Below are 10,979 nucleotides of genomic sequence, written 5' to 3' on the forward strand. Positions count from 1 at the left end.
CAAGTATGCGAATGCGGTGTACGCCATCGAATATGGTGTTTTTACGATTCACCGATTGTGTTTGTTAAAATTAATTATTATTATTATTATTATTATTGCTATTACAATGATTATTATTATTATTATTATGATTATTATTATTATTATTATTATTATTATTATATTATGAAATGAGTGTATCACAGTTTAAATATATCTATTTTATATTAAATCATCAACGCCATGAGTTAATTCTTTACACAGATCTTTTAGATCTTAGATAATAAAATAGTTAAAATAAAATATTGTTAATTCATATACATAATAATAACGCGTCTTACATAATACATAAATCTATTATATAATATAAAACTATATGTAAGATAAAGTTACGTTTCAGGTTTAAACGATCATTCATCTGTCCATTCGATTCCTGTTATATCAACAATTAATTCTGTTATCTTTACCCCATTTGCGCATCACTCGAATGATCTGCTCCACTTGTGAATTCGAAGTGTTCTTCAAAAGTTGTATAATTTCAGGTAATAGTTCTCTAAAAAAATACGTCGCAAAGAATTGATTGCATTAATGGATAAATAAAAGGATACACACTTTGATTGCCTTTCAGCCACGATGTATTGAAACACGCCGCAACAAGCGCCACGTTTCCCTTCCCAATTTTCAGGACTTGGATCCATTCGTTCTAACACGTCGAATGCTTTCGCTGCGTACCAAAATTCACCGACTTTGTAACAATCGTTGGCTATCAATTGGAGCAGATTAAACGATTCCGTCGTTGTGTCCATTTTTAGGTATAAATCCCAAGCCAATTGGGATTTCTTGTTCATTATAACTGAATTAGAATTAAAAAAAAAATATATATATATATAGTAAAAATAATGAGTAAAATAATTAAATATAAAATATATATAAAAATTATATATAAAATATGTTATTACAACAATGTGCCAGGAGACTAATGTAAATATAATCATTTTTATATTTTTCGTTTCGTATATTTAAGAACGCCTCTTCCGCTTCTTTGAAGTAGCCTGCTGCAGTTTGTGCTTGCGCATAATTGAAGTTGAAATTATCTTCATTGGAGAAATAAGTCTTTATTGAATTTAAGTACACGAGAACTTCTTCGAATTGACGGTACAGAAAGAAGCAAGATGCCATGCATTGTCTACCAGGTATGGTATCGCATTCAGATGCGGAGGAGCCCACCAATTGAAAATACTGTTGCGCCGTCTTTATGTTATCGCGCTGAAAATAATTCATCGATCGATTTAAATTTATTTAATTTTAGAAATATTTTATCTCCGTACGAACTTACAGAATTCGTCTCTTGCCCCATCACTGCATTAACTATTCCTTTTAAAATATACTCCTGTGGCACAGCTGGTTCAAGATCTTTAATTAATTCGAATGCTTCTCGCACGTCGTCTTGTTTTAAATAATAAATTACTAAATTCAGTCTGGCTTCTGGTATAACATCCACCAAATTGGGCAAAATTTGCAATGCACCTTCTCCACCTTTGAAAACCTAAGAAAAAGAAATAAATTGGTTTCAGATTGGATTGGTTGAAGATTGCGCATGTTATAGAAAAAAATTCGTAAACGTGTTATACGTACAACCGCGTTGTGACGTATAAGATCGTGACTAAAGCTGAAAGAGTTGGACATCTTTTCTATCAATTGTTTCATCTCACTTTGTGCAGCGTTACCATTGTATAAACGGAAGTGATTGCACGCTTTTAAATTTATAGCTATTGCACTGTCGGGATATTTTTGCAAGTAAACTTGGAGGACTTCTTGAGCTACGTCATAATAATCTAATTTGTAATAACACAAAGCAACGTATACGTTTAGCGCAAAATAATCTCTGTAAAAAAAAAAGAGGAAACGTGAATATGATTTGAATAGAAAAAATAAATTTGAATAAAAATTTTTCGAAAATAAGTTTTTTCGAATAACGGAAATCGAATGGGAAAAAGGAAGGAGAAGGAAACGGGTACCTGGAATTTCTTAATTCTTTGATCAAACAAACGTCTGAATTTTTATCACTTTGATTTTCATCATTGCTGCTCGTATCATCGCTATCAAAATCCCTAAAGAACAGCTTGATTTCAAATATCGAAATTCTAATTCGTTTATCAAACAGAATAAAAAAAAAAAAAACAGGTGGATTACAACCTGTTCTCTAACAAAATCTTTTTGTAAACGTCGATAGCCTCTTGATAATGTGCTCTGAGATAATGAATCGATGCCAAGCTAAGTTGATCCTCTATTACATCCTCCAACATGTGATGATACTCCATTAATTTCGCCTCGTTGCCCATTTTATGCGCCAAATGAAACAAAAGTCTGTTCTTCAATTTACTGTGCGGTGCATCTTCCAGAAGTTTTTGTGATTCAGGGTACATTCCAAGAAAGAAATAACAGCATGCCAAATTTGTCGAGGTATCCGCCGGTGTTTCGTCTCGTTTTTGTAAATTTTCGTAAATCGTAGCTGCACGTTTGTAATCCCCCAAATGAAACGCGCAATAACCCATCCATAGCTCGGAGTTTAAAGTATTTTCTGAGGCGTTGTTGAATTCCAAAAGTGTCAAAGCACCTGTGTAATCGCGTTTCTCTAAAAACTCCTCTAATTTGGGTATTTTTTTGTCCGATGTAGATCTTTTCACTCCTTCGGAAGACGCTGGTTTAGCTCTTGATAATATCTATCACAAGTTTTCATTGTAGATATTAAAACAAATTCATTTCGAAAAAATTAATTATATATTATTGAATCAATTGAAAATAATGCAAATGATTGAACGTAAAAGAATTTGATTTTTAGAACATCGATAAATAATATATATTAAAGAAAAAAGAAAATGCGATGCACAATGCAATGTTTACCATTTTTAGTCACCGTTGCTAATAGATACATAAATATATTGATTACCATAAGATTGCAAAAACGAATAGACATTATCACTATATTCGTTTAATTTAGATATTACTTATTCGGGAAAAATTATTTAATAAAATGATAAATTATTAAGATTAAACAATTTTTATTGTATATTTAAAAATTTCAAATTAAATTTTTTAGTTTCTCCCTACAGATGTCAGTTCAGTGGTGATAAAATTTAAGTAACTTTTGCTTAAGAATTTATATATATATTTTTTTATTTTTAAGAAAATAAAATTGTACACAATGTGACACTTTATATCATAATACATTTATAATAATTGTTATTTCTAAATATAAAATTACTGAAATAAATTATATCGCAAAAAAATTTTTTATTCAACAAGTTAAAATATGTTCTGCTTCTTAATTTATGTAGATTTGAATAGATCATAATTAAAATTTTTTCTACTTGACGAAATTTACATTGGTTTCAATATATATAGAACTGATAGAAAACAAAAATTGTCAGAACGCGACCGACTGTCGTGGAGGTTACATCGCCGGTGGTGTTTGCGCATTTCTTTTCGTAATGTTGGAAGGTGTCAAACATGTTTTGTTAGTGCTTTCTGGTAAAGGTGGTGTTGGAAAATCAACAATCAGCACACAATTGGCACTTGCACTTAAGGAATCAGGTTTTCGAGTAAGTTTCAAATTTCTTGATAGTTGTAGGTTATACTACTTATATATTAAAAATATTGTAGGTTGGTTTGTTAGACGTCGATCTTTGTGGACCTAGTGTGCCTTATTTGTTAAATTTAGAAGGCAAAGATGTTCATCAATCTTCTGATGGGTATTGAAAATAATTACTATCCATTTTTATAAAAATTATTTTTATAAATATTTATAAAAGATTATTATATATTTTTTTTCATATTTATATACATATATTACTTATAAAATATAATTATTTAATTATATTATTGATATTTTATTATATGTAGATGGGTGCCAGTGTTTGCAGATAAGGAACAAAAACTGGCTGTCATGTCTATAGGATTTTTATTAAAAAGTCAAAATGATAGTATTGTTTGGAGAGGTCCAAAAAAAACTGGAATGGTTAAACAATTTTTAACAGATGTTATTTGGCAAGATATTGATTATTTAATCATTGATACACCACCAGGAACCTCAGATGAACACATCACAGTAATGGAAAACTTAAAGTATGGTTAAAATTTATTTTGTTCTTATTTATTTTTGTCGCATTAATTATAAAAGAAAAGTATATAAAACATTTTATGGATTTGTACTATTTATAATGTCATGTGCTTTTAGTCTCTACACATGACTATGATTAATAATCATGTGACATTCAAATGAGGTACATTTCTTGTTAGATAAGGATTAGTCATGAGATTGATAAGCTTACACAGTATATTTGAATGTGTATTAACAGAGAATATTTCAACATATAATGATAGATCAAAGTAAAATGATTAAATATTTTTTCAGAAATGTTAAATGTGATGGTGCACTTATAGTAACTACTCCACAAGCAGTTGCAGTGGATGATGTTTTACGAGAAATAACATTTTGTAGAAAAACTGGGATTCATATATTTGGTATTATTGAAAATATGAGTGGTTTTGTCTGTCCATCATGTTCAGTTAGTATAAACTATTTGTTTAAATTATAAAAACAAATTTTTTATTTACATAAAATTATTTATAGGAATGTACAAATATATTTTCCGCGGGTGGAGGAATAGCTCTTTCTAAAATGGTAAATGTTCCATTCTTAGCAAAAGTGCCTATAGATCCACAAGTGGGAAAACTAGCACATACTGGTCAAAGCATTCTAGTAACATTACCTGATAGTCAGGTAGCACAAGTGTTTCGAAAGCTAGTCGAGGAACTTACCCAGAGCAAGGAAGCATGAAAAATTTGATCTCATGTACACGGTGTTCTCAATGAAATACTGTACTTGTTCGTGGCGATAATATTAGCCCTCTGCGAACTTTCGCATTTTTTTAATATTTTTTAGTAAGACTAAAAATAAGATAAATTAATTTGAAAAGAAAAAACATTCAGGTTTTAGTGGAAAATATATTATCATGACATAATAATAAACATATGAGACATATGTAAAATATTTGTATACAAATAATATATAGGATCATAAGGGGATCGTTTAATTGCATTTTACATAAAAGAGGTAGAATATATGTGTACAAATACAACGATTTTTATATAATAGCATTTATGAGAAATTTATAAAAGATTTTGCACATTGTAACAAATTAGTACATGTGTGTATATATAATTCTGTGTCAGTGTTGATAAAACATTTACATTTTACATTTTAAAGTTTTTGTACAAAAATGTGAATAGATTATTATAATATCATTGTATAATGTATATACATTAAAATCTGTAAATCTATGCATTATTCTACTTACAAGTTTTTTTTAAAACTCAATGTCAATGTTCATTATTTACGATTTTTAATTATTGTACACATGTTCAAAAATAAAAAAATATATATTTCCCCTATTTTGGTTTTTATCTATTTATAAAATAATGAAAAATTTACTAATTCGATATTCGTTTCAGGTAAGCTGTCCAAAGTTCTTTTTTGTATTGTAAAGTAGCAGCCAATTTATCTTGAGCTTCAGTAATACCTCTACCAACTACAGCTAAATCAGCTCCAGAATTTACAACAGATTCTGGTATATTGTACTGCTGCCCTAAATTATCAGAAGTTTTCGACAGTTTCACGCCTGGTGTCAATTGAATAAGTCCCAAATTTGAGAAAATATTTGATTGACACACAATTCCAGTCACCATATCCGAACTTTGTGCGATAGATACAGCGCTCTGCGCATATTCATTAACCGTCAAAGCTCCTTTGGAAGACATTTCCGCTAATATAAACAAACCACGAGGTTCATTTATATTTTTTAAACTATTTTTCAAACCATCTATAATATTTGGACCTGCAACTGCGTGCACTGTAACAATATCTGCCCATTCAGATATTTTATAAATGCCTTTCTCATATTGTAAGGATACCGTATTTCCGATATCGGCAAATTTTCTATCTTCCATTAATAAAAACTCATGTTTTTTAGCTAAATCTTTCAAACGTTTGATAAAATCATAGCTAAAATCTTCTAATATATCTATATGTGTTTTAAATAACACAATATGTGGTCCTATTAAATCAGCTATTTCTATAATATCATCTGCTTTAGTCAAATCTGCTGCTAGACATATAGTGGATTGCTTTGTTTCCATCAAATTAAACAACTTGGAAGCAATTGCATTTTTAGTCTTTGTGCTACGAATATGAAATGGAGTTTTTAACCGTTTATCTGAAATTTTTTAAGATAAACAATTCAATTTATATACTAAACAATCAATTTACTATTAAACATTTTCTTACCTTGAACAGAAATGATTGGTACTTGAAATTTTAATAAATAATCAGTTACATTTTTAACTATTTTTGGAGTAATCTTGTTAGCTTCTAACAAATATGCCATAAGTCTAGTAGTTGTATATAAACTTCTCATTCTAATTCCATGATGCTCTATATTTTTCTTACCATTTTGTTCTCTATCAATTACAACAAATGTGTCTGTTACTTTTAAACCTTCTTTTCTTAAAATAAATGCTGTTTCTAAAATACTGCTACCACTTGTGACTACATCTTCAATAATCACACAATGATCTCCTTGCTTAAAATTACCCTCTATGATCTTTTTTGTACCATATGCTTTTGCTTCTTTTCGTTTTATTAACATAGGCACATTAGAATCTGCAGAAATTAATGTTGCTAATGGTAAAGCTGTATAAGGAACACCACAAATTTGTGTTATATCTGGACATTCTTCTGCAAATGTCCATAATATTTTTGCCAAGCGAACCTATATATAATAATAATAAGATAAATGTAAGTATTATAAATATATTACTTTATATTATTTTGAAATATATATAAATATCTGAAAATAATTGTAATTATTATAATAATGTTTACCATTATTTTTGGATATGATATTAATACTCTTAGATCAAAATATATTGGAGTTTTAAGACCAACTTTAGTTACAAAATCACCAAATTTAAATGCATCTATTTCATAAAGTGCTATAGCTAGCTCTTTTAATTCAGCATCCATTGCATCTAAATTTTTCAACATGGTTTTAATTTTTAATATAAACACAAAATCTAAAAAAAAAAGATGAAATCGCTTATTTAAAAATTAAGGTTAGTTATTTTTTATCATTTAATTTTACAGAACTTTTATTATATTTTTTACTGTACTTTCTAGAAGATTTTTGATTTCATATAAAAATATAAATTCAAATAACAGACAAAATAATTATATTTAAAATAATTAACTGATATCAATCTTGTGATTATCAGATATTCATCTTACTTTATACTTACATGGTACATACTGAAAGTAGAGAACATGTAACAGCATAATAACACATAATATAGTATATAAATCAACAGGTATAGTATTGTATCAATTTTTTCCAAGATTTAAATTAAATTCGCAACATAAGCGTTAATTTTTTTTTTTTTTTTCTATAACAAATGACAAATTTTATAAAAATTCCATTCAATTTAATACTATTCTAAGAAAGATTATAGTAATAGTATATAAGAATAATAATAGTATATAATAATTAAATAATAAAAATATTTTCTTATAAAAATTGGGTTAAATGTTAATAAAAAGTCGAACATATATTAATAATATTCTTTTTATTTCTCGTTATTCAATATTGCTATTATAAGTGAAAACTTGATTCTCATCATGGCAAATGAATATCGTAAAAATACATTATCGTATTATGTTTGACAATATTTAAAATCGAATGTTTTTCGAATGTTTTCCTTGTTTTATTTATTTCCCCAACCCCAAAGACCTTTAACAAATCCTGTAAGACCAGCTTGGCCACCTTTTTTAGCTTGATCGCCAAGTTTTTCGCTTAAATCAGGAAATTCAACCATATTGAAAGCTAAATCGAAAAAGAGTGGTTTGCAAGGAATAGGTTGCATAGATGGTGGCAATTTGTAAACGTTAGGTTGTTTCGTAAGAAGCGCATTATCTTCTCTATATTCGTATAAACGTTCATATAGAGGTTTTTTCGTTTTTGTGTATTTATTAATACCAGATTCTTCTTCTTGTCCATCTTCTAAAACACTGTGCGCATGTGCTGCGTACTTGGCACCTTCTATAGAAATTTCTAATTTTTGGAGAGCTTCTTTTAATGATTCTGGAAGCACTTTATCATAATTTTCAAGCGCATCTTTTGCATGTTGTGCAGATCTTTGATATAAAGCCATGGCTTCTCGCCATCGATGAAGATTCGCTAACGATTGCGCCATGTAATAACATCTAAAGGCTCTGTAACCCTTTGTTTTAGCTTCCTGCTCGCGTATAAATTCTTCATCATCTTGCAACTGTGAGATTTCAACAAGATTATGAAGTGCTGCTTCGTATAATCGTACAATATCCTGTGGTTTCGTTTTTGCAGATTCTTCCGCCACTTTGATCAATGCTAAATTTCTTTCCAATGTACGAGACAATCTGATATACTGCAAATACGTAATTAAATGTTGTGGAGGAGATAGTTTATCATTATCTTTGTTCTTTAATTCATTCTTAAACAAATCTCGTACAATTGAGATTGCATCTTTACAATCTATTAAGTGTGCTTCCAGCAAATCAATTTTAGCTTGATTTGTTGCCGCTTTTTCTAACGTTTGATTTAATCTAGAATCAGCAATTAAAAGACCAGCTGCTCTTGGTGGTACTATACCACATGATTGGCCACGCCAAGTCACTTCTTCAGCATTTGCTTGTTTTTCTCGAGTTTGAGCTATCAATGAATCTAAATTGGCTAATAATTCGCCACTTAGTTGACCTCTCATTTGCATTAAGTCATCTATGGCAGTGGTATCTCCTATATTATAGGCACAATATCTAAGGCTCGGAGCAAGCTCCTCAACACGAGCATTATACATTATTTGCTCAGATTCTGATAATGCAGAAGCTAGTTTTCCATATACTACCTGAGCCTTTTTCAAATTTTCCATTGCTTTTTTCCAAAGTTGTAGTTCAAAATGTAAAGATCCATGTATCCATGCAACATATGCTTGAGCTTCTAATTTTGTTCTTGCATCACAATTAACACTCTAGAATACATATTTGCATTAAAAAATTAATATTTGGCATCATGAAAGAATATAGTTTACCTCTATCAGTTCTTGTAGTTGTAAAGAATATGTAGCAGCTTTTCTTAACCTAGATATTAAATGAAACTTTTTCCTTGGTTCTGTGTTAGATTCTTGTCGTAATTGCATAGCATAACTCCAAGCACGTTCTGCCATTATTAAGGGAACTTGTAAAAATTTATCATCAGTAACCATTGCAGGTAATACATCTCTTCTTTTAAAATGACGTTTGTCTCCTTGTGGGACTTTTAAAACTTTTCTAAGACGCCTAAGTCTTCTTGAACAATAACCACGATATCGTTGATAATCACCATGTCTTAACCCATGTTGTTGTTGTGCTTCTTTTATAATTTTTAGAACTATTTAATTGTCAAGGATATTATTATTTTAGAAATACATTAGAAATATTACAATATAATTTACAAAACATAAAAGAAAAATGAAGATTATTAATTAAATGAATTGAATCATATTTCAAAATAAAAATATAAAATATGAAAAATAATTTTTATAATATTTTTTATATTTGTAGATTTATTTAAATTATTTTTTTTATTGTGATCGTTAGAAAAAAATTTATATAATTATGAAAGAAAAAATATAGGTTAGAAAATAACATATGGCATTGACAGAACAATTTTCATATGCTAAAATCTTTTTAAAAAGGATACTTTCCAACGAGTACGTCTTCTGTTCTGTCGACGTTGTATCATCGTTTATTTGATTTTCTCTCAATGATTCACTACTTTTTTCTTCCACAACCATCGTACTATAACCACGTATCCGATTTTCACTAGGTTTTTTAACCACAAATTCAACTGCAATCACAAAATATTTGTAGTTAGATGTACAATTCACATCTCTTCAAATGAAGACGCGGTAATTTTAAATGCAAGTCAATAGCTATAAATAGTGAAAATAAATTAATAAAATTTTAAATTATACTTATTTGGAATTAATATTGCTGTTTTTAATAAAATTTTGTAATAAAAATTGGGTTCTGTTTTAAAAGAATTTTTAATTACTCGTTTTTTATTTTCGAAAATGTTCGAAAATTTCGAAGTTTTTATTTTTAAGTTTGCATCTTGAAATTACAAATTCAGATAAATTCCTCATATGAATTTTATAAAATTTTTCTCAATTAATTATTTATTATCCTAAATTAATCAACTATTAGATTAATCATTTGTATAATAATAAAATTATAAATAAAATTTAGTGAAAATAACAAAGAAAGTAATATTTCGAATCATATTTAGAATAAATATTTAGAAATAAATTCCATTTTAATCAAAAATTAGTGAAAAACATATTATGTATCAATAACATCAATTAGATATTACATATTAATTGTTAATAAATAATTAATTGAGAAAAAATTCATTAAAATTGATATAGAAAATTTGTTTGAAACTAATTTTAAAATGTGAGCTTAATATTACTTTTAGTAAAACTTTTAGTAAAAAAGAAGTAATTGCTACAAAATGAAAGTTCCTGATAAAATAGGTATGTATATTTTAAATTCTATAATTAGAATTAAGTAAAATGATGAAAAAATGTTTTTTCTGGAAACATGGAGCTTAAAAAGGTAAGTAAAAAGGTAAGTATAAAGGTAAGTATAAAGGTAAGTATTTTCATTAAAATTTGCATGTAATCTAAATATAATGCAACCAAGAAGTTTGAATTTAATTGTTGCAAATGACGTCAAATTCCTAAAATTTTCGAAAATTTTTACACTTTCAGAGTTCGAATTCAAAATTTTCTTATGTTTACTAACAAAAGTTTGTTTATTTACATTTTCAATGTTTATTTACATTTTTCGTTTGTTTATTTACATTTTCAAT

General features: G+C 28.0%; 4 protein-coding genes across 5 annotated transcripts; 1 reads left to right on the forward strand and 3 right to left on the reverse strand.

Moving 5' to 3' along the window:
• Positions 1 to 185: 185 nt before the first annotated feature.
• LOC102676267 (intraflagellar transport protein 56) lies at positions 186 to 3,021 on the reverse strand. The gene is made up of 7 exons (XM_006610940.2): positions 2,884 to 3,021; positions 2,176 to 2,702; positions 1,615 to 1,864; positions 1,316 to 1,525; positions 939 to 1,245; positions 592 to 832; positions 186 to 532 (listed from the first exon to the last, which is right to left on the reverse strand). Exons 1-7 carry the CDS (start codon positions 2,884 to 2,886, stop codon positions 421 to 423), a joined length of 1,650 nt encoding a protein of 549 aa, XP_006611003.1. The 5' UTR covers positions 2,887 to 3,021; the 3' UTR covers positions 186 to 420.
• Positions 3,022 to 3,107: 86 nt separating this feature from the next.
• LOC102676131 (cytosolic Fe-S cluster assembly factor NUBP2 homolog) lies at positions 3,108 to 5,433 on the forward strand. Its single transcript, XM_006610939.2, has 5 exons — positions 3,108 to 3,581; positions 3,643 to 3,731; positions 3,883 to 4,104; positions 4,394 to 4,547; positions 4,613 to 5,433. Exons 1-5 carry the CDS (start codon positions 3,471 to 3,473, stop codon positions 4,817 to 4,819), a joined length of 783 nt encoding a protein of 260 aa, XP_006611002.1. The 5' UTR covers positions 3,108 to 3,470; the 3' UTR covers positions 4,820 to 5,433.
• On the reverse strand, positions 5,050 to 7,367 carry LOC102675987 (uridine 5'-monophosphate synthase). 2 transcript variants are annotated; one of them, XM_031508307.1, is made up of 4 exons: positions 7,325 to 7,349; positions 6,923 to 7,113; positions 6,326 to 6,809; positions 5,050 to 6,254 (listed from the first exon to the last, which is right to left on the reverse strand). In XM_031508307.1, exons 2-4 carry the CDS (start codon positions 7,082 to 7,084, stop codon positions 5,473 to 5,475), a joined length of 1,428 nt encoding a protein of 475 aa, XP_031364167.1. In that variant the 5' UTR covers positions 7,085 to 7,113; positions 7,325 to 7,349; the 3' UTR covers positions 5,050 to 5,472. The 2 variants fall into 2 exon arrangements, with proteins under 2 accessions (XP_031364167.1, XP_031364166.1); XM_031508306.1 differs by having other exon boundaries at positions 6,923 to 7,367.
• Positions 7,368 to 7,640: 273 nt separating this feature from the next.
• LOC102675858 (signal recognition particle subunit SRP68) lies at positions 7,641 to 10,024 on the reverse strand. Its single transcript, XM_006610937.2, has 3 exons — positions 9,807 to 10,024; positions 9,157 to 9,494; positions 7,641 to 9,096 (listed from the first exon to the last, which is right to left on the reverse strand). Exons 1-3 carry the CDS (start codon positions 9,898 to 9,900, stop codon positions 7,798 to 7,800), a joined length of 1,731 nt encoding a protein of 576 aa, XP_006611000.1. The 5' UTR covers positions 9,901 to 10,024; the 3' UTR covers positions 7,641 to 7,797.
• Between the last annotated feature and the right edge of the window lie 955 nt (positions 10,025 to 10,979).

The sequence above is a fragment of the Apis dorsata genome, unplaced genomic scaffold (assembly GCF_000469605.1).
Source record: "Apis dorsata unplaced genomic scaffold, Apis dorsata 1.3 scaffold_82, whole genome shotgun sequence".
NCBI classification, from domain to species: Eukaryota; Metazoa; Arthropoda; class Insecta; order Hymenoptera; family Apidae; genus Apis; species Apis dorsata.